At 41.1% G+C, this 23801-nt stretch overlaps 1 protein-coding gene across 2 annotated transcripts in view; it reads right to left on the reverse strand.

The window, feature by feature from the left end:
- Window positions 1-23801, reverse strand: part of Ube2h (ubiquitin conjugating enzyme E2 H) — an 84946-nt gene that overhangs the window by 17450 nt on the left and 43695 nt on the right. Inside the window, exons 2-5 of one of the 2 annotated variants that reach the window (XM_005365769.3) lie at window positions 22716-22792; window positions 21483-21557; window positions 7807-7846; window positions 6791-6843 (exon numbers count right to left, since the gene is read on the reverse strand). In XM_005365769.3, coding sequence (XP_005365826.1) covers window positions 6791-6843; window positions 7807-7846; window positions 21483-21557; window positions 22716-22792 — 245 coding nt within the window. The remainder of the gene's footprint in view (window positions 1-6790; window positions 6844-7806; window positions 7847-21482; window positions 21558-22715; window positions 22793-23801) is intronic. The other variant, XM_026788566.1, reaches the window with a different exon arrangement.

A 23801-nucleotide genomic window follows, 5' to 3' on the forward strand; every position in this document is an offset into this window, starting at 1 on the left:
GTGGCTCACAACCATCTGTAATGGGGTCTGGTGCCCTCTTCTAGACTGCAGGCATACACACAGGTAGAATACTGTATACATAATAAATAAATAAATATTAAAAAAAAAGAAGCTGAGGCTACACATACATGGATGCAACACTGAGTTTTCGTGCCCACCAGGAATAAAGATACACAGAGGGCATGGCAGTGTACACTTTCTCTGTGAGTTCCAGGTCAGCCTGGTCTACAGAATGAGTCCCATGACAGCCAGAGCTGTCTCACAGGGAAGCCCTATCTCAAAAACCAAAACTGAATAAAGACAGACAGACAGACAGAAAGCCCACAGAAACCTGTCAGTGCAGTCACACTAAAACATCTACAAACAGCTGGGCATGACGCTCAACGTGCCACCTAAGCACTTGAGAGGCAGGAGGACTGCTGTATTATTATTCACAGCAAGGCCCTGTCTCAAAACCCCTTCAAACAAAAACAGAATCTAGAAAGAACAGGCAGGAGCGACAAAGCATTATTAGTTGTTTTCAGGCAATGTTTTGCTACGTAAATAAGACTCACTTAGAATTTGCAATCTTTCTGCCCTGGCTGTCCAACTGCTATGATTACAAATTTGGTCTGCTAGCACACCTCATAAAAGGGTTTTCCTGTTTCTGTGTTTGTTTGTTTGTTTGTTTTTTGTGCAGGGCATCAAATTCAGGGCCTCATGCACAGCTGGCAGAGGCCTCTACCACTGAGCTACATAACTCAACAAAGCATAACTGACATAAGTATCTTTAGACAAAATATGAATTTGAAAAGTATCTGAAAAGAAATAACTACTTAGAAATTTGCTCTTCCCCATGCCTGATAAAATTAACTTTGTTTCTCTTGCCTAGTCTCCAAGACCTGACATTCCTTCTGTCACAGCCAAACCTCCTAGGTATTTATTACAATGTCCAGGTGACTCCAGGGAAGCTAACAGTCAATGTTGATTTTCTGTTTCAATAAAAGCAAAAGTTTCCCAGTGCTTTCCTCATGGATGTCTACAAGAGCAGGAAGGGATGCAAGAAAAGGTGCTGCTGTGCTACAAGCCAAGGCATCTGCTATTTTCCCTTAATGTTATTAAGAGCACATCAGATAACCACCAGATAAATGCTAGATAGAGAACTTCAAACTGGTGACATCATCGTTACAGAAGTAACCATATTACCCACTGTAATTAATTCTCTTGCAATATTAAGTAATATAAAATCACTTGGTGATTAAATTATGATCATTCCAATTTGGAACTTCTGAACCAACAAGCTTCATGTGTACTTGGCAAAGAAACATGAAAACAGAACCAATGTGCCAATCATATAGGCTACCAGTAATTGGCTTTATTTGGCAAAGAGGATGAAGGACTAAATTTACTGCTAGCATGAACAGTGCTTAATATTATGCTACGGCAAGTACAAATCTTCAGCTTCGGCTGGAACTGCTATTCTAAACACACTCGTGCCCAGTGAACTGCACATGCCCCTGGCACACTGAATAGGAGCTGCCTTTTTGCCAGTTTCCTCCCTGCTTCTCTCCTCGGTACTCGGAACAAGTACGCTGTAACAAGTTTTGAATCCAGGCTAGCCCTTTGCTTTTCAGTGGTGTACTCATGCTAACAAGTCATCTTTCCCTCACTATTTAGTCTAATATTAGAAGAATTTTTGGAGTCTTTGTACTAACACCTTCTTTTTCTTTTTTTGAGATAGGGTTTCTCTGTGTAGCTTTAGCTATCCTGGAACTCACTTTGTAGATCAGGCTAGGCCAAACTCAAGAGAGATCTATCTATGACACCCACTCCCCCGCCTTCCCAAGTGCGGTGAACGCCACACCACTGCCCGCCACAGCCCGCTTAAGAATTACCGCGGGAGGTGGATTGACACACCAATTTTGTACTAACCCTCGATGAGAGAGGCTTCATCAGACTGCAACAAAGGTTCAGTTCTCAAAGTCAGATAAATGCTAAAAACTCCCACAAAACCATCTTTGGCACTTGACCAACTCTACCAGTACCTGACACATGTTGGATTTTCCAGAGAAAGAGTTCTGTTTAGGGCAAACGTCAAAGCAATCTTCTCGTGCTCATTTTACCTTTGACTACAGTCTTCAGTATTTGTTTTCCTGTACTCACTGAAGTGTCAGAGTGGCCACACTCATGTTGTGTAACACTGTGTACTGTGGAAATGTACTTTCAATTCTCTTTGACCAACGTGGCTCAGTACTTGTTGCTTATTAAATACTTCGCAAGAAAATACAAGAACAAACACTAGCACTCCGTAGCACGATGGAACTTTAGTCGCACTGGCTTCTACTCTTACTTTTTTTTTTTTTTTTTGACAATCTTACAGCTTCTAACAGGAATTTAAAAATGCTGCAGCAACTGTGCAGACAGATGAAAGCACAGAACCGCATCAAGACTTGTGCATCGAGGCTGGAGAGAGGACGCAGTGGGTAGAGTACTGACTGCTCTTTCTGAGAACCCAGGTTCTGTTCTCAGCACCTGCAGGGTGCCTCACAACTGTCTGTTAACTCCAGTTCCAGGAGATCGGACACCTTCTTCTGATCTCTGCAGGCACTGCACACACACAGTGCAGACATATATATGTAGGCGAAACACCTACATATAAATCTCAAATTCTTTAAAAGTTGTACAAAGCACTGCTCTAATAACCATCATCAGATAAATTTATCAATAAAATGTGGTAACAACAAAATGATATTTAGTCATGAAAAGATTCTGATACACATAACAGGGATGAGCCTTCTAAGACTATGCAAACTGAACGGAGTCATCACAAAAAGGGCACATAGTTGAGAAGAAATGTTCAGAGCAGGTAAATCTAGAAACATAAGAAGTAGACAGTGATTCTCGAGGGCTGTGACGCTCGCGCGCGTGTGTGTACATACCTGTGTGTGTGTGTGTGTGTGTGTGTGTGTGTGTGTGTAGCTAACATGCATCTTTCTACTGGGGATGGTGGTGATAGCTTGCATATAACTGATAAGGTTTTCTGGACAGTTGTATAGAAGTTAGTGAAACTGAATCTATCTTACTTGAGTGTAACTGGAACCCGGCTGTCATATTTTGCTACACACATTTCTAAAATGTGAATGTACTATCTATCCACACATACATATATGTACACACACACATGCAAAATCACCCTTGGAGTGTGTGCGCTCTGGTTGCCTCATCTTTTTAGTTTAAAAAATAGTTGAAACTTACTGTTCAGCTGGCACTGTTATAGGAGCATGTGTGTAAAAATACCACACAAGTTCCTCCCTTATTATTCCGCTTCTTACAACTGTGGACATTGACCCCGTATGGAGGGAGGGTATGAAAAAACATAAATCTTTTGTACAAATCAACAACCAAAATCAAACATATAACGAATCCAAAGATCTCAGCAGTACGTGTCTGTGCTGCATTGTGAACTTGACTGCAGCCCTGGTTCTCAACACGTGTGCATTCTGCACTGCATATGCCACGATGCTATACCACGTCAATGAACGCTGCCTCAACTGTCATGTTTTTACTATGAAAGTTTTCTGCTCTTACACAAAGAAAAGGCTTAAGGAGGGGGCTGGAGTGATGGCTCAGCGGTTAAGAGCACTGGCTGTTCTTCCAGAGGACCCGAGTTCAATTCCCAGTACCCACATGACAGCTAACAACTGTCTGTAACTCCAGTTTCTGGGAATCTGATGCCTTCATACCAATCCACATAAAATAAAGTTAAATAAATTATTTAAAAAAGGGGCTTAAGGACAAAAAATACTGTTAATATTTCTATTATTTTTCCTCTGCATGTAAGTATCAAGTTAGAAGTTCTAACATCTTTTGAAATGTTCCTAAACATATCTGTCATCTTGTATTATATATTATCAAGGTAGCCCTTTCAGTATTGACCATTATCAATCAACTCTGAAAAACAATCAAGATACTTTATACTTAGTAGTATTAAACACTCAGTCAATATTTAATTATTTTTTAAATATTTATTTATTTAGTATGTATACAATATTATGTCTGTATGCCTCAAGGCCAGAAGAGGGCGCCAGACCTCTTTACAGATGGTTGTGAGCCACCATGTGGTTGCTGGGAATTGAACTCAGGACCTTTGGAAGAGCAGGCAATGCTCTTAACCACTGAGCCATCTCTCCAGCCAATATTTAATTATTTAAAAATACACAATTCATCAATTTCCATTAGCATGCAATTTGCTTTCATTTTTAATAAATGGTAAAATCATATGCACGCCAAAAAATTGTTTTAAAATAAATGTCTTTGGGGTTTGTTACTAGTAGATGTTTAATTTGTATATGTGTTGTATATGCCTATATATCCAGGGTCAAAAGATATTTCTTAGGCTAGGGGATAGAAAAATAATAGTTAATTATTATAATAATAATTAATAATGATGATGATGATGATAATAATAATAGTTAAGCCAGTGGCAGCTCTTGTAGCGGCCCTGGGCTTGGTTCAGCACCTACATGGCTGCTTTAATTAAAGTATGGCTTCCATAGGCTCTGAGCACAAAGGCAGTACATAAGCTTACCCTTAAACATAAAAAAGAAATCTTTAAGATCAGATGACTATCTTGTGAATCTTTCTTAAAAGATCCAATTTGTAGACTTCTAAATATAACAGTACAGAGAAAAACAAATGACAACAATAAAAACTAAGTTTTTCTTGAGCTAAAGGGGGTTGCAAATGGACAACATTTATGAAGTCCTGCTCTAATGGAGCTTACATCCAGTAGCTCAATAACAAAATCAAAACAAAGGCTGTATGATGGGCTGCCTAGGAAGGGAGGCATCTGAGAAAACAGTGCCCGAGGCTGAGAAAAGGACAGAATTCAAGAGAAAAATACTTCTTGAATGTATGATCAGGAAGAAAGGGGATGAACCACGAGCTTCTGGCAACTAACCATTCTTTCCTGTTCCCCTCACCAGCTCCTCCCACAGAACCCCTCCTTGCTTGTCTTCTCAAGTCTTTTCTTTTGAGAAAAAGTCTCTTGCCTGGGTGGACTTCAACCTTAGCTCTGGGACTAAAGGTGCGCACCTCCATTCACAGCTCTCCCAAGTCTTTACAGAAACCGTCTCTGACAATGCAGCTTCAAGTGACCCTTCCCTTCTCTTCTTGTGTCTTCAGCAACTCTCGGCTATTAGTCATTCTTCTAACCCTTTTTAGTGAGAGGCATCGTGATAACTCAAAGTCCAGGACTTAAAGACAAATCAGACACACACCCAACAGTCCCTAAGGCAGATAACAATCTAGCAGAGCAAGAAAATCAATAGGTACACACAAAAACAAAATCAAGTCAAAGTGGGATGGCTGCAAGAACAGTAAGATGAATTCTGAGATTACTAACAGGAGAAACAAACAGTGCAGGAAAGGTTCATGTGGTAGGAATACCAGAGAAGGGAGTGTCTAATTACGACTGTGGATCTAGACTTGTGGGTAAATATAAAACATTTATTTTGCTTTAGTATTACTGATTCACTTTAAATAGACATTTAATTATTTCAGCTCCCCCAGCAGGTATCAAGCCAAGGGAACCAAAAGCTTGCTACTTACTCCTCCTGCCTTTGGGATATTCAACAGCAGTTTCCAGAGCTGACTCAGTCAGCTGTTCATTTGTTACAATGATCAGTCTTAACTTTCAGAACTCAGGGGTGACTAAGAGATCCTTGAAATGCCCACCACAGCATGGTTCAGAACACACCCACAGAAAGCCACTTGTATATGTCCGCACCTTTAATTCAGAGTCTTATAAATTGCACTAATTCTTTTGTTTTTGTTTTTAATTTTCCAGTCAGTCTTCCTGTGTAGCCAGCAATGCTCTCAAATTTCTTCCTGCCTCAGCTTCCTAAGTGCTGGAGTTGTGGGTACGGGTCACAACACTTTTTAAATTTTAAATGTTTAAAATTACATCTATTTGTTGCGAAGGTGGGGCAGTATATTCCCATGAATGCAGGTACCTGAGGCCAGAGGCAGCAGATCTCCCAGAGTTGAATTTATAGGCAATTGTCAGAGGCTTGACATGGGTACAGGAAACTGAAATCAACTCCTAAGCAAGACTGGCTCTTGTTAACCATCTTTGTTGTTGTTGGTTTGTTTTTGTTTTTTTTTTTAAAGATAGGGTTTCTCTGTAGCTTTAGAGTCTATCCTGGAACTAGCTCTTGTAGACCAGGCTGGCCTCGAACTCACAGAGATCCTCCTGCTTCTGCCTCCTGAGTGCTGGGATTAAAAGCGTGCACCACCCCTGCATGGCATTGTTAACCATTCTTGAGCCATCTCTTCAGCCCTTCATTAACTTATTTTAAATTTGCATCACTAAACTGACGCTTGTGCTTCAGACTGTTTCTTTTTCCATTTTCATGGGTGTCTGTGTATAGTGTGCACATGTTCTTCCTACTTTGGTCACTGAGGCAGGTCTCTCAATCAAACCAGAGGTTCCCAAGTCAGCTGGCTAACTCGCACAGGGAATCTTTGACTTGAGAGGCTATAGTTACAGACAGGCCCATGCCCACCTGGCATTTTCCTGAGTTCTGGGATCCAGATTCCAGTCCTCATGTTTGTGCTGCAAACACTTTTAACCACTAAGCCATTTCCCTAACCACCCCCCATTTTTCCCCATTGAATAAACCTTCCCACTCAGCCCCTCAAAATTCTTTCCCATTCCCAACAACATATTAGCCACTGAAGAAAAGCCAAACATTCTTTTGAGGTAATAATGTTGCAGTATCTCCAAAAAATATTCCACGGCCAAACTCACCATAAAGAGCTGTCCAAGTTTGATTAATTACATCTAGACACACAGTTCCTGACCTGAAACAGATGGAAAAAATGGCACTTTTAAAAACTGAGAAATCTAGTGGCAAGTTTCTGGCAGCTAATTTTATCAAAAACACTCAGTAGCATCCTTTAAGATGTAGCAGGGAATGTGGAGATGAGGAGCACAGGTATTTACAGGCTCTTTTGTGCCTCGTTTACAACCAACAAGGAACAAGAGCAAGGATACGAAGAAAACACCTGACGCAGGTGTTGAGAATCAACCCAGGGAACAAGGGCAGATACACCCTGTATTCTGAGGGCAGAATTTCACTATACAGTCAAGTGTGTTCACATTCTGTGTCTTAGGAGTCCTAAAGGTAGCATATGAGCCTGACATTACTGCACTACAGATTAAAGTATTACATCACACTAACTTTCTGAATCTGCTTTCCTGGGGCAACCTAAGAGAACATCCTATCATAGGATGGTGAATACATAAGGTATTAAAGATTAAGGGACACATAACCTATATATAAAAGGTTACCAAAATTTCCTATGCAGTTGTTGAGACAGAAAAAAACTGAAGCACTAGAAGGACAAGACAGACAACGATGAAATCTTTTAATAAGTCATTAAAGAAATAGATAATTGAGATTAACTAAAATGAAACTCTCATCACTCATCAGTCTCAGGGTTGCAAACAGTAAACCCATGCGCTGACAACAGGTTTTTGAGCTGGAATTGAGATGTGGATTATCTCAGCTGAATACCAAAGAAATGAAAGGCCCAGTCATGAAAATGGAAAAAATGTGACAGTTCAATCAATAATTGTACTGGAATCTCAATGGTTCATATCCCTAGAACTCTACAGTGTAAGTGACCATTTATACAGTGATACCTCCTTATAAAACCCAAAGGATAACTGAGAGTTCTTTTATAACAGTGAACAAGAGATGACCTCTAATTAATCAAGAACAGCTGCTGCTAAAATTTAAACATTTTTAAATAGTTACTTACGCTTCATCAATGTTGGGATGGAAAATTTTATTCATGAATCCTGCAAAAAGAGATGTTCATTAGCAGCACAAAGTATTCAGAGAACAGTGAATTTTAACTCGTCAGTACTGGAGACCGTTCTAGGATGGAAAAGATAGCAATACTCAGATTGTTACTTTTAGCTTAGGTCTCTGGCTACTTAGTAAGACTATATCCACCCCAACTAACTAAAACACAAGAATCCTAAAACAAGCTTTCTGTATAAGATAACCTTAACAGCCACTGTCTCTGGATTATGGAGAAACGTGCCAGAAGGGAATGTGTAGTATTAGTGACATATAACTAGTGCCACAATGGCACTCAGAAACATCACAGCACCTAGCTGCTGGGCTTCACTGGAGGCTCTGCACTGGAGCTTCAGAAGCATATTTACAGGCATCGTTCTGCCACACAGCGACACCAACGAAGCTGATCAAGTCAGAACATTGCCTCCAACCACAAAATGTCACAACAGAGGCCAGAGCAGCTCCTCTGAGTCTATCCACTCAGCCAATTCTGATTAAAATACAGCAAGGACTTAAAACATTCTCTAAGATAGCTGAATCTGTCAGAGCTTTTAAAATTTATTCCTAGAGGAAAGTATAAACTTAAAACTTCACTGTTTAAGTTCCAAGGAGGAATTTATTCATCTTACTTAAAATTAATGATGTAATCATTACACAAACGCAGACAACAATATCCTAAGCAGAAACTCATGGTCCCCAACTAGAACTGTGTTGCCCTATCCCACATTTCAACAAGTTCCCCTCGGATGACCCTCACCATCACTTTAGGAACTCTCGTCCCTTTCCAAATATGCTTGTCAGCACCTATAGCAGGCATTTAGTCAGGGAACTCTAGCAGCAGGCCAAGAGACAAGAAGAAGTGCGTGCTGGTGTGCGGCATGAACACAACCAGAGAGCACACGTGGAAAGGTGTGGAAACAGACGCACAAACTCGGGAGACTTAGAACACCCTCTAATTACATAACAAGGATTAACACAAAAGCACAGGCACTGCAGACTATGTTCTAGCCTTTCCAAATAATAATCCCACTTTTTAATTCTTGTCTTTAGAACTTTTATGTTTCAACAGTCTAAAGCTTTAGCCATTTACAGCAAGAAAGTCCTATAATGCTTAAATAATTTTGGTGCAAAAGACTGCATCAAAATTAATTTTTCATTACGAAAATTAGAATGTTTAAGAGATATCCCAAGGGGGCTGATAAGATGGCTCAGTGGTTAAGAGCATTGCCTGCTCTTCCAAAGGTCCTGAGTTCAATTCCCAGCAACCACATGGTGGCTCACAACCATCTGTAATGACGTCTGGTGCCCTCTTCTGGCCTGCAGACATACATACAGACAGAATGTTGTATACATAATAAATATATAAAAAAAAAAAAAAAGAGATATCCCAAACTAATAGGAATGCTCATGTCTTAAAGGAAAAAATTTCCTTGTAACCCTAGGAAAATGCTAATAACATACATCCAGTTAAACTATGAGAATGCTGGATGTTAACACTGTAACGTCTGGCTCACACCTTTAATTCCAGCAACAGGGAGGTAGTGGCTGGAGGATCTCTGAGTTTGAGGCCAGCCTGTTCTATATAGTGAGGTTCTAGGTAGCTAGGATACACAGGCATCTTGGGGGGTGGGGGGGAGTGAGGAGTCAAGAACTAAATAAAAACCCAGCCCAGAGATGATGGTGCACACCTTTAATCCCAGCACTTGGGACGCAGAGACTGAAGATCTCTGAGAGTTTGAGGCCAACCTGGTCAACAGAGCAAGTTCCAGGACAGCCAAGGGTACACAGAAAAACCCTGTTATCAGGGGAAAAGAAAGAACTAAAAACCCACCCTATGGATGGGGAAAAAGAAGTGCAGAATACTAAAAGACCTGGAATCCTACACAGTTCAGCATAATGAACTACATCAATGTGTCTGTCAGTTTGGGCAGATTTAAAGTTACGTTTCATGGTGCCTTCTAAATATTCGTTTATACCTACAGTTAGTGATGGTCTCAGCTTTCTCAGGGGAACTTCCTTCAGTGGACAGTAGTTAATTCAAATGCTGAGTGACCGCCTGAACACTTAGGCCTAAATGGGACATATCAAACGCCTAGGAGGATCAGAAACATGGAAGAGGAGGCAGAAAGAATGCTACGAGGCAGAGATGGCAAAGGGTGCTGTGGTAATGTTCTGTCTTCTGGACACAAACTCACAGCTACCCACAAAAGATCTGGGCAGTAAGAACAGCCAACATTTCAGCAGACAGAACTAGATCTGTGGGTATGCTTTGGGGGCGAGGGAAGGTCATGAAGGCAGGAGGGCATACTGGGAATTTCTGGAGAAGAATGGAAGGAAGGAGTGTGTAGTGTGTGTGTGTGTGTGTGTGTGTGTGTGTATAAATTTGCCAAAGGATAAATTAAAAACACTCTTTAAACAAGGCAAAAACCACATAAAAGACTGATGTATTGATATTATAGTACTATTTAGATGATAACAAAGTAATCCTTATGTTCTGTGCTTTAGGGAAAACTTCTAATGAAACACATAGATCAAAGTTGCAAAGGTATTTTAACTAGGCTACAAAGCCATCCAAACAGACTGGGGAGAGGATTAGCCCTGAGTACCTGATCTGCTCGGGTTGTGCTACACGCGGTCATCAGAAGAGAGAAGCAGGGTTTCAAGCCTGAGACCAGCCTGGGTGATACAGTCAGAAAGATTCCTTTCTTTAAAAAGAGAGGCGGAGCTGGAGAGATGGCTCAGAGGCTAAGAGCACTGGCTGCTCTTCCAGAGGTCCTGAGTTCAACTCCAAGCAACCACATGGTGGCTCACAACCATCTGTAATGAGACCTAGTGCCTTCTTCTGGCCTACAGACAGAGACTGTATACATAATAAATAATTCGTTAAAAAAAAAAAAGTAAAAAGATAGGCGGCTGGAGAGTTGACTCAGCAGTTAAAAGCAGATGGCTGCGATTACTAGAGGCCTGAGTTCAGTTCTCGGCATCCAGAAGATGGCTCACAATTTTACCTGTAACTCCATATACAGGAGACCTGACATCCTCTGGCCTCACATGGCGCACACACACACACACACACACAATTTAAAAAAATTAAAATAAAGAAAAAAAGACAAAGTAGGCCTTGGAGAGAGAGTTCAGTGATTAAAAACTGCCTGCTCTTCCAGGGCACCTGGGTTCAATTCCCAGCACCCATGTAACAGCCAACAACTATCCGTAACTCCATTTCCAGGAACTTTGATATCCTCTTCTGGCAGTGCATGTGCACACATAATGCACAAACATACATGCCTGTAAAGATTCACACATACAAAATAAAATAATCATTTAAAAAGGAGAGACAAAATACTTGGGTATTTTAGCCTTTTTGCTACACAGCCAGTATGCTGGAAACAGACTCAGCTGAGACACTTTTGCAGTTTTCAAATCCTATCCCTCCCCACTTCCTTACAATCCATCCTCAGTGTGAGAAGCCCGAATGTCAAGTGTTTGAACGACAGCTCCAGTATTTCCACGTATTTCCTTTCCTGGTTTAATGTTAATAAAAAACCTTTTAAATAAACAAAACAATATAAAGTGTGTTTTTTGTTTGTTTGTTTGTTTGTGTTTTGGTTTTGAGACAGGGTTCCTTTGTGTAGCCTTGGTTGTCCTGAAACTCACTCTACTCTGTAGACCAGGCTGGTCTTGAACTTATAGGGCTCCACCTGCCTCTGCCTCAAGGCGTGCACTACTACTACCTGGCTCAGTATCAAGTTTTTAAGGTAGATTTAGCTATGTGTGTTAACTAGTGCTAAATCTTCTGAAAGAAAATGATCAATAAAACCAAACCAACTATTCTGAGATCTCACTTCTTAATTTCCTCTTGTTTAAATAAAACAAAATCCATTACAAAAAAAAAAATTCAAAACTCCCTCAGCTTGTGAAGTACATGGTCCCCAAGATCTGTTGCACTTAGGAATATACTATCATCTCACTCAAAGGATTTCAGAGTTTGACCTCATACCTGCAAGGCTCCTCCCCATGTCTCCCCAAGCACTGGGGTTAAACCAAGGGTCTCACTCATGCAAATTGAGTATTCTACAAGGGATCTACCCCACAGCCTACAGGAAATGAACAGGAAACAAAACTGAAGCGCTATGCTTTTAACTAAGAATGATTCTCTTATATGAACTACAGCAGTTGGTAACTACTATTAATAATCCAAAGATGCTCTTGGTACTTAACACCCCGCTTCTGCTAAAACCTGTAGTGAACACCAGGGAAGCAAAGGCTCTCAGAACTGACTATAGATAGGGCTTGTCTGGAGAGCTCTGTACAACAAGCACGTCATGTGTTGGATTAGAAGGTGGCTAGTGTTATGAAAGTAAAAAAAAAAAAAAAAAAAAAAAAAAAAAAAAAAAAAAAGACAAGAGGCAGAGGTTGCAATTAGGTGAAAATTGTGTTTCATTTATACTTTAGAAGATCAGCCAAGATACTAGCTGAAGTGAAGGGATGAGGAACAAAAGACAAGGTGGGGAGCAGAGAGAACGTTAGCCATCAAGAAGGGACAAGCCACTGACAACAGCATCTTAACATAGTCTTGTTTTTAAACAAATGGCTGTCAAAAAGCAAACAAAAAAGGCTCAATAGGCTCCGAGCACAGTCAATATTTGTTGGATGAAACAATGGCGTATCTCAAACAAAATGGAATGAATGGGAATTGGGAATCCTACATGGGAATTAAGTCTCAGCAATCTGATGCTATAGGGCACCTTAAAGGACTGAGAATGACGTTGGTGAAGAGCTCTGACTACATCAAAGTTATCCATGAAAAATTAAAGTATCCCCTTTTTGGCTCTATCCTGAAGAGTAAGCACAATTAGAGTCCATACAGTTCCTACACTATTTTCAGCTAAATTTCAATTTGGCCTTGTTTAAATATAGGAGCATATAAAAGAAGTGCCAAAAACTTCATAAATATACTTTTAGTAACAAAAGATTTGGAGCCCAGAGCTGCTAAAAATTAACACCATCAGGGGCTAGAGAGATGGCTCAGCCGTTGAGAACACTGGCTACTCTTCCAGAGGACCTGGGTTCAGTTCCCAGCACCAACATGGCAGCTTATAGCTGTCTAACTCCAGTTCCAGGAGATCTGAGTCCCTCACAGACATACCCACAATGTACATTAAAATAAAAAATAAATTTATTAAAAAATAAAAAAATTAACACCATCGCCGAACAGTGGCGGCACACACTTTAATCCCAGCACTTGGGAGGCAGAAGCAGGCGGATCTCTCAGTTTGAGGCCAGCCTGGACTATTTCACAGAGAAACCCTGTCTTGGGACAAAAAAAGAATATCACCATCAAAGTTTTGAGAAAGGGCAAAGTACTAACCTGGCAAAGGGTTCTGGCCCTCACTTTGCTACCAACTGCAGGCTCTGGTCCAGTCAGTCACCTCATTTCCAAACATGGGTCTGTTTTGTCATCTTTGAAGATAAACGGCTGGACTGTTTCACTTCTAAAACCCCCATTCTTACTCAATTTCTAGAGGTGCTATAAGCGCCAAAACTCTAGGATTTAGTTAACAGTGCCAAGAGCTTTAAACAGAGGACTTTAAAGGAAATGGCCAGCAAAGTCATTAAAGGACGGTGGCTTTGTAGGGCAGCACCACTACGTGGAATATTCTAGAACACATCCAGAACTACTGCTATACTACCACAGAGAGCCAAAGAAACCCACTGACTATTCCAGAGTGAGCAATATCAACTGACAACTTCACCTTCAAGGACCAGGTACTAACAGACCAACACTACCTGAGAAACCCTCTCAGACCACAAAGAGATCTTCCAATTGCAGGCTTTTATTTAAAAAAAAAATTTTCTTTCAAAAATTATTTCTTGAGAATTTCATACATGTATACAATGTACTTTGATCATATTCATCATACCCCTACTTCCAACTCCATCTGGATCCTTCCCCTAACAGACTATCTGATACTGGAAGGATATACCAGGCGTTTGAAGGGTGGGGAGAATATGAACATCAATGCGTGTGTTTCAGACATGGTCTATGTAGCCTTGGCTGGCCTGGAACTTGCGACGAACCTCCTTTGAAAGTACATAGATTATAGGCATATGCTCAGCTCAAACTGTTAAAAAACAAAATAAAACCCAGAGCCAATCAATAAAAAGGAACATTTACTTTACATTTACTCTTGGACAGGCTGTGTGCAGAGTTTCTGACAAAGCCATTTATTAAGTCTGGACAATGCTGCCAACAGTGAAACTTGTGGGTTCGGAAGAGAGAAGACTGGGAAAGCAGACCAGGAATTCAGAGAAGGGAGGTTCTCAGGCCTGAGCCTGTTGGCCCTGGCACAGTCTCCTTCTTTTTGGCAATACTGCTACCACACTAAGGAGTATGTCCAAACAAGAGAATTTCATCCAATACTTGATTCCATTTGACCATAAACTACTATGAGGGTGTTTTAAGAGAATGTATTTTGAAGACAGCTTTTATGGAAACATGGTGAATAAATGCAGCATGTCCTAGAGACAGACGGGGAACACACACACACACACACACACACACACATACACACACACACTAGGACTGACTTCAGGGTCCCACGTATATATACTAGACAAGTGTTCTCCCTTGTGGCTTTAACATTTTACTTTTATAGCTTCATACTAATGACCAAATCTATAGGTGAATAAACATGTGGGGGTCAATCCCCTTTCTGGAAATTGTGCCAAATTTATCTTGATGATAATGCAAAGTCAGAGAAATGATTAAGGATACACGGCAAGGAAAGAAAGGCAAAGGCAGACGTATAGCTCTATCCCAGGGACAGATAGCCAGGACTGCAGTGGTTGAGGTTTGCTGTGTGGCTGACACAATTTAACTGTAAGTGTATGAATCCTTATGAGAAAATAGTAAGTGAAAACGTTACTTTAATGTTATACATATGCCCACATAAACACTCTCAGAAAACAGACAATTCAAAACCAAGGTTCTGCTTTCTAAAGTAGGCGTTTAAAATATACTTAGGGGTGAAGAATACAGCTTGGTGGTGGAGCTGGTGCTTATATAAGTATGAAGCCCTGGGTTCAATTTCCGGTACCAAAAGGCCTTTGCCATTCTTTCCTTGCCACATACAGAAACACAAAACTAAAAGGTATCTTTTCCTGTACTGTCTCAGGATATACATTTTTATAGTCTTAGCTTCAATCTCTGCCCAACACTCGGCGTTGGAATGGCCCAGCTGTGTGCACTGTCGGGGCAGCAGTCTCTTCACAGCCTCCCTGCAGGAGAGACGGAGCTGGGCTCTGTTCAGGAACCAAGTGAGGAGCTCACTCTCAAAGTCCTGCGTTAGAGAAACTTCTGAACTGAGGCTCAGTTTCTGGCAATCATAACTTAGTGAGGGTCCTCTCTTCTGCTTCTGTCTTTTTCTCTGCTAATTTGGAATCTGAGGGCTGGGTGGGTAAGAAAAGTACATTTATAACTAAGCAAAGGTGAAAGGTCACCCTTCAAGAGTACTTCTCTTCTACTAAACTAGTAAGTTACCAAAACCTTTAGCCTGCCTGCTGATTGTTTCATTTTTATCCTTCAGTGTCTGCTCATTTATCCAGTCACACTGTGAGATCTGGAAGGATTTTCACAGCAGCAGGAAGACAGTACAAAATTTCCAAGTTTCTAAACTTTTTAAAAGACATCTCTCACACTGTGTAACTCTTACTAGTCCGGAACTTGCTATGAAGACCAGGCTGGCCTCAAACTCAAAAGAGACCTGCCTGCCAATGTCTTCTAACGCTGGGATTCTGAAGGTACACACTATGACATTTGTTCTGTCTCTAACAATCAAAGTCATGGTTAAAAGCTTAGACTCATGTCAGACTGTCTAACACAGGGAGCTCTTTAGTCTCAAGACTAGAGTAAGTAATGTCATCCACACACTAGAGGGATGTCAGGAACATGAAACAACTTAGCGTAAGTATAGCATCCTTACAATAACTGGCATACTGTAAGCATGCAGTAATGACAATTTTGGCCACTAAGAATGGTGGTGTATAGAACCTAGAACAGGAGACAGTGCAAATTAGAGGTCAGCCTCTTCTACAAAGTATAGAGCTTAATCCTGTTTCAAGATAACAAAAAATCCAAAGACTGGGGTATACACCTCAGTGTTAAGAGGACCTAGAATGCACTAGGCCCTGAGTTCAATCTCCAGCATTCTTAATAAAGAAGACAACGAAAAAAGGAACTTAATTTCATTTTATTGAGCTTAAGTAAGTTACCTCGCACCCCCCCCCCATCTTTCTTTTTTGAAATAAGGTCTCAGTATGGAGACCAGGCTAACCTCAAAATTAGAACCTTCTTGCCCCAACCTCTGAAGTGCTGGGGTTACAGGTGTTCCCTATCATGTCTAGCCAAATAATTTCTTGCTATTGTTATGCATCCTAGAAATGAAACTCTCCACCATACACAAACATCACTTTTTTAAAAAAAATTATTTTTTAATTATTATTATTTTTTTTTTTGAGACAGGTTTCCTTTTGAAGCCCTGGCTGTCCTGGAACCTGCTCTGTAGACCAGGCTGACCTTGAAATCAAAGATTTGCCTGCCTCTGCCTCTCAAGGGATTAAAGGAGTGCACCACCACCACCACCACGAAGGTTTAAATTTAAATTTATGTGTATAAATGTGTTCACTGAGGCCCAAGTAGGCTAGAAGAGGACACTGGGATGCCCTGAAGCTGCAGTTACTGGCTGTCCAATATGGGTATGGGGTACCCACGTCTATCTAGTCTTCTGCAAGAATAGCCAGAGCTTTTAACCACTGATCCATCTCTCTATCCCCCCACAACCATTTTTTTTATAGAAAATGTCAAAGTGTGTCTGTGATTTTGATGTTGATATACATTTCATAAAATCGCATCACAATGGACATATAATCTACAATACTCCAACAGTAATTAAACAGTATTCTGACAGAATAAAAACAAAACAATCAGAAAAACCCCGCCAGAATGTAGCAAACTCCATAGACTTGGCAACTCGTTATGGTGTTACTTCTCGGCCTTGAGACAACTGAATGAGGCCATCTCTGAAGTGCTTGTCAACAGGGGCTTTCACCAACACCAGAAACATAAATTTTAAGTGGTGTGAACATGCTTTTCAAAGGGAACTAAGACACCTACCCTCTGCCAAGACAGGGTTTCTCTGTGTAGCCTTGGAACTTGCTTTGTAGACAAGGCAGGCCTTGAACTCAGAAGAGATCTACTGCCTTTGCCCACCAAGGGCTGGGACTAAAGGTGTGTGCCACCTGCCCACTTCATATTCCCAGGACACACCAAGAATTGTCATATCTACAAACAACAATGCCTCTGGGTCATGTTTCCTCTCCTACAGTCTCCTTTCCTAACCAAGGATTTTCTGATATTCAGCTTCTTCCTACCAGCCAGCCCTCGTTCAGCGTGAGACTGAGGAGCTGCCACCACCATCACTCGGCAGCAGTCCTCTGCGAACCCCATGGCCTTCCCACAGACATGGCTATCTGCCTACCCAGCTGTTCCTCTGCAGCCCTCCTGGAGTTGTTCCAGCAGCACGACCACTACTGCCCAAAGCCCCACAAAAGCTCACGTGCTCCACAAGCATATTAGTGTTCTGTGACTGACACAATCCTTCCACGTGTTGCAATTATCTGTGGATTGCCTATAACCGAGAAAACCGAATGCTACGCGATTAGTTACATTTTATCATTCAGGAATGTATACATTCCTTAATAGATAAACTAGCTTTCAGATTGTTTTTGGTGCGTAGTGGGTGGGTCCAGTCAGTGATACAGAATCCTTGGGTTTAGAGGGACGCAAGTGATCTAAATGGAATGTTGTCTTAGTTCAAAATTTCACTTATTTATACAAATATTTGTGGTAGCCCAAGTAAGCCTTTGTTAAAAGTGACCAACCCCAAATCTCTCATGATTGACGCACTCCTCTCCATTCTGAAACTTCAGCACTTACCTCAGCTATGCACATTAGTTCTGGGGGAAACTATAGACTATTTCCATCCAAGAGCGTATGAAATAGAACTAACTAAGCATACTAAGTTCTATAGTTACACATACTATATTACAAAACTTCATTCCTAAAATAGTGAGGTAACCTCTTATTTTTTTGTTTTTCAAGATAGGGTTTCTCTGTAGCTTTGGTGCCTGTCCTAGAACTAGCTCTTGTAGACCAGGTTGGCCTCGAACTCACAGAGATCCACCTGCCTCTGCCTCTTGAGTGCTGGGATTAAAGGTGTGCACCACCATCAACCGGTTTGTGAGGTAACTTCTGACCATAGTGCAATGTACTACCCTTCATTAACTAGCACAAGCATAAAAATGTGGTTACTAGAGTAGCTTTCAACTAAAAATTTAAGACGGATTTTGATTAGTCTGACAACCTAAACTATCCTACTTAGATGACAGGTTGGTCTGTGCTACAGGGCAGGACAGTTCACTGTGTAGTCAAGGAGCACCTTCATCCTGATCCCTCTGCTTCTCGGCCAGGCGCTGGGATTATATGTGTGTGCCACCATGCCTGGTTTACTTTTTATTTTTAATTTATAAAATAAAAAAATTTCAAAGGACCTAGGACCAACCATATACACTATCAGACTGGCTATAAAAAAAAATCACATTTGCCCTCACATCTCCAACGCTTTGTAACGAGAGCAAAATATGTCTTTTTTAATAAAAACTCTCTTTTCTAGAGGCACGGCTTCACACATCTTCTAAGGAATATTTGGTGCTTTATGTCCATCTATTATTACCAACCTTCCTAATGTCAAGAAGTGTGGCCATACCCTTTGAGTACTTAATGAGTCAATTAACAACAAGCACATAGAATTCACCTAATTCTAACGGGGTCCCAGGAAGTCCCTTGAGTCCTTGGCCCTCTTGACTCCACCCTCTCATAGTGCTGACACTTCAAGTAATTACCACTTCAAGTAGTGTTCATTTTCCCTGTTTTGTGTTTATATAAATACAATTTAGGTGAGGTCGTGATATGTTGCAAGGCTGATTTCCAACTCCTAGCCCCGAGCAATCCTCCTACCTCAACCACTGGATTATTGGTACTATAGAGGCATGAAGCACCAGGTCCAACTTCCTATCTTTTAAAGAGATTGGGAGGGGGGTGTCAATATGTTGTTCAACTGGCTCAAACTTGTAGGCTCAAGCAATCCTCCTATCTCACTGGGCATTGGTAGACCACACCTTTAATCCCAGCACTTGGAAGGCAGAGGCAGGCAGATCTCTGTGGGTTCGAGGCCAGCCTGGTCTACAGAGCAAGTTCTAGGACTGGTTCCCTAGCTAATGAGAAACCCTGTCTTAAAAAAAAAGGGAAAAAATAAAAAAGAAAGTCTGTCTACAAATGGGGAAGAAAAAAAACCCTAGAATTATTGTATGCAGTGGCACCTGTCTTTAATCCCAGTGCTGGAGGCAGAGACAGGCTGGAGCTCACTGGCCAGGCAACCTAGCCTAACTGTGAGACCTAGGTCAGCAAGAGAGACTGTCTCAAAAACCAAGGATATAGTTCCTAAAGAACACCATCTGAGGTTGACGTCTGACTTCCATACACCAACAAGTAAGTACACACGCCTGCAAATTAACTCATACACACAAATTATATGCTCATAAGTATCTTAAAATCCAAGCTAAGGTTGATGGCATACAATTGCGAACAGGACAGACCGAAGGCCTATGAGTCTACACAGAGGTGGGTGGGCGTGGTGCACGCATGCACACACACAGCGCTAACGTAAAAGATGTGTTATTTATTACTTAAGGGCTAGGGGCTAAACTCAGGGCCTCATACATGCCAGGCAAGCACTCTGCCACCAAGTTATGCCTCTCAATTCGACATCTTAATATTTAAGAGCTTAAGTTAAACTCAGGAACTGTAGATACTGGAACAGTATTTATATATATGAACATTAGTTACTGTTTTACATATTCTTAGCTCATTTAAAGCCATATATGCTGTAAATGTGCTTGTCTTAAGAGTGGTAAATAACTGAAAAAAAGAACTGTAGATACAGACAATGTGAGAAAGATTTTTACGGGTAAGTTGAGTCTATCTCATTTCCTTTCTCTTCTGTTTATTCCATGTCTCCACAACTCAAAAACTAAGCCTTGCCTTTCATAAATGAGCTACTGCCTCTCAAAATGCTTAAAGCACATCTAAACAGTATTACGTTGTTGATGACTTGAAAATGGGTCAACCCACAAACTGATTAACTCTTATGTAATTCTCCTTTGAAGGAAAGAACAGCTTGTACAAGTATTTCAACTAAATCAACTTCCTCAAAGGAAGACGACATTCATTTGTAAAGTATCAAATTCTGAAAAGCATAGAGAATGGCAAATTGAAACTTATGAATGTTAAATTAGCTTGGCCATAACCAACTGTATACCATGTCATTAACTTGGGAATTTGGGTCATTAGTTAGCAGATGAAGAATACTTTAAGTTTAGGTATTTTAGGGCAGCAGATGCATGCAGCTACATGGTGGAGTACCTGCCTAGAATGTGCCAGGTCCAGAGTCTGACCCCAGCAATGGAGCAGAAAAGAGTCTTTTAGGATAAAGTTTAGACAGCTATAGTGAACTGTACCCTTTGCCTGGGACAACAGGTTAAAGTTTAAGGAAGAGCTACATTTCTGCAGCACAGGCTGCATTCCCACAGTATACGCTTGGCTTCTACAAGCCCTGTTTCCTGTAAGCAGCAATGCAAAATAACAAAACTATATATACTTGGAATGCCAATTTTCTGTCTTTAAATAGATGTTTACGACACATTTTAAAGTTTATATTTGAAATATTGCAATAGAACAAGACACTAAAGTTAGGAGACACATGAATAAACCAGGCATGGGAAACCACAGCAGAAAAGCCCTCTGAAGAGATTGACACCCACTTCTCGTCGCTGTGGAATGAAGTTGGGGAAAGGCTTTGATCGGCAGCCACACAGGCTGCTGTCCAGCATGCCCATGAGCTGCTGCCACCCCTATGGCTACAGCTCAGAGGCCCCTGCTGCACTGAAGCCATTTCTCATCTGTTGATCCATAAGTATCTCGGGGATGGCTGCAGGGTTAGAGAACCTACCTAAAGACCCGAAGGGAAAGAACACTAAGAATTCCCCAGCTTAGGAAAGAATTACAGATGCTCTTTAGTACATAAAACTCTACAGGAAGTGAAGTGGTTTAAGACCGTGGCAAGGCTGCCACTCCTGCATCATCCTTACTACACACATCCTCTTAACACACTATTTGCTCTACACAGAAACTTGAAAGCCTGGGAGCAAAGCAAACTTCAGAAAAAAAGGTTTTTGCTGGAGTAGGAGTTAGTCTAAACTGCAGGAGACTAGGCATTAGTTCTGAAGACAGCTCATAACTGTAGCCCCATGGGACCCCATGTCCTCTTTCAGTGTGAGGACACACATGTATACAAAAGATCCACAGGCATAATAAGTAGATAAACCTTTTTTTAAAGCCAAGAAAGGAGAAATTCAGTTCGGTAAGTTGGGACTTAATCATCTCTCACAAAATATAAGATTTTTATGTTCCTCTTATATTTCAGAATGTCTTGTAGAAGCCAAGTCATTACATACCTATAGATGGAGATTTGAACGGGTATTTATCAGGAAGATCCACTCTAACTTTCCACACGCCGCCTTCATATGGTGCTGGAACAGAAATAAAACATGTTATCCATTAGGACAGGACTGTGTCTTCAAATTAGAAAATAAATACAAGTGTAAATGAACATTAATCACTTTCTCTCCTGAAAAAGGCCTCAAACTAATTGCTTAAAGAGTCAGGAACTAGCTGGACATGGTGACATAGGCTACAATGCAGGCAATCAGGAGATAAGGCGGGTTCCAGGCTAGCCTGGTTTACAGAGTGAGATCCTGTCTCAAAGGGGAAAGAAGTTCATGACCAAACTATAATCAGCAGAGTAGATAACTCTATGTTCGGATTAATTCGCTTTTTCTTTAGGTTTGTTCGATTAGAACTATCCTGTTCTAATTAGAATCTATCATCACTTATTTAGTTAGGAAGCTAAGGTGCTGAGGACCCAAGGGCTGACTGGAATAGAGTAACTTCAAGCTAGCTTGAACAACTTAGTGAGAACCTGCTTAAAAGCAAAAAGATGGGGGGGGGCAAAAGAGGTGACTCAGGAATTAAGAGCACTTGTGACTCTTGCAGAGGACCCAGGTTAAATTTCTAGCACCCACACTGTGGCTCACAGCAACCCCTAACTCCAATTCCAGGGAAGCCAATGACCTCTTCTGGCCTCTCAGGGAATCGAGGACACACATGGTGCACACACACACATGTAGGCAAAATACTCATATGCATAGAAAATAAACCGCTTTTATGAGTAAACAAAGAAAGGGCTGGGGAATGTAACTCAGTGGTAGAGCATTTCCCCAACATGCACAAGCACGGGGTCAACCACCAGTACCAGAAAACAATTAAAAACAAAACACACCACACACATTTTCTTTTATCCAGAGTCAAGCAAATGTTCACTCTCTTACATGATACTGTTAAACACCACTAATTATTTAGTAAGAGATAGTCATGTTCCTTATTTTTCCTACTTCAACCAACCACCCCCCCCAAAAAAAACAGAACAGAATAAATACTTAATATACACAGAAACTTAACCTGGATCCTATTCAAAGAACACTTGTTTGCCCATCTACAAAAAAACCCCAAAAATCTGTGAAAGAATAAATGCATGAATAGCAAAGATTTCTTCATTCGCTGGCTCCTGTTGAGAGCCCTACTGTCTGGTAAAGATTATAAAAAGAACACATACCCACACATGTACTTACTTCCTTGTGGGCCATAAAACTTGACAACAAATTCATTGAGTCCTCCTAGAATTGTAACCTCATGTTTGCTTTCGATGCTGAAGTAGAAAGTAAAGGAAATTACACAGGCTTTATATAGCACATGAAAGAGCTATAGGTAACATCTGAGACTTGCCAGTTTACAAATGTTACCAGTCTTGACACACTGCTGTAAATGTAAAACATACACAACAACTCTAGTAGTTTAAAGTCAGGACCAGGGAGACATGTTACTTGGCAATGAGCGTGACATGCAAGCATGAGGAGCTGAGTTTGATCCCCAGCACCAACTCCAAAAACTAGGCATGGTGGTGTGCAGCTACAACCCTAACAAACACCAAGGATGCAAAGACGGGCAGATCCCAGGGGCTCCATGACCAGTCGGCATAACCAGTAAGTCTTAGGTCCTGGTGAGAAACTCTGCCTCAAAACCATGGTGGGCCAAGCATGATGGCCTTCAATTCTAGCACTCAAAAGGCAGAGGCAGGTGGATCCCAGTCTTTTAAAACTAGCCTGATATACACAGCATGTGCCAGGGCAGTCAGGACTACATAGTAAGATCTTGCTACAAACCAACCAACCAATCCCCACTGCTCAAAACAAAGAAGATGGCTGCTAAGACAACACCTGAGGATGACCTCAGGCCTACACACACACGAATACATGTGTGCTACACATATACACCATATACACATACAGACCTCCGGGCTCCACACACTCACACATATGAATGCATGTGTACACACACACAGACCTCTGGCCTACACACACACACACACACACACACACACACACACACACACACACACACCTCTGGCCTCCACGTACACACACTTCTAGCCCCCACATGCACACACACATGAATGCATGTGTGTACAAGTGTACACACAAAGAATAGTATGAGTCATTTACAGGATACTAAATTAATCCACATTAGTAAAAAGGCAGGCTACTGCTGTAAAGTCCTGTTTCTGCTTTGTGGCCTAACCCATTAATGACTCCACAACAGAAATTTTAGGTGTAAAGGCCTTTATCTCCCTGTAACAATAAGGAAAAATGTATTCAAAA

This window comes from Microtus ochrogaster, unplaced genomic scaffold (assembly GCF_000317375.1).
Source record: "Microtus ochrogaster isolate Prairie Vole_2 unplaced genomic scaffold, MicOch1.0 UNK4, whole genome shotgun sequence".
In the NCBI taxonomy this organism is placed as follows: Eukaryota; Metazoa; Chordata; class Mammalia; order Rodentia; family Cricetidae; genus Microtus; species Microtus ochrogaster.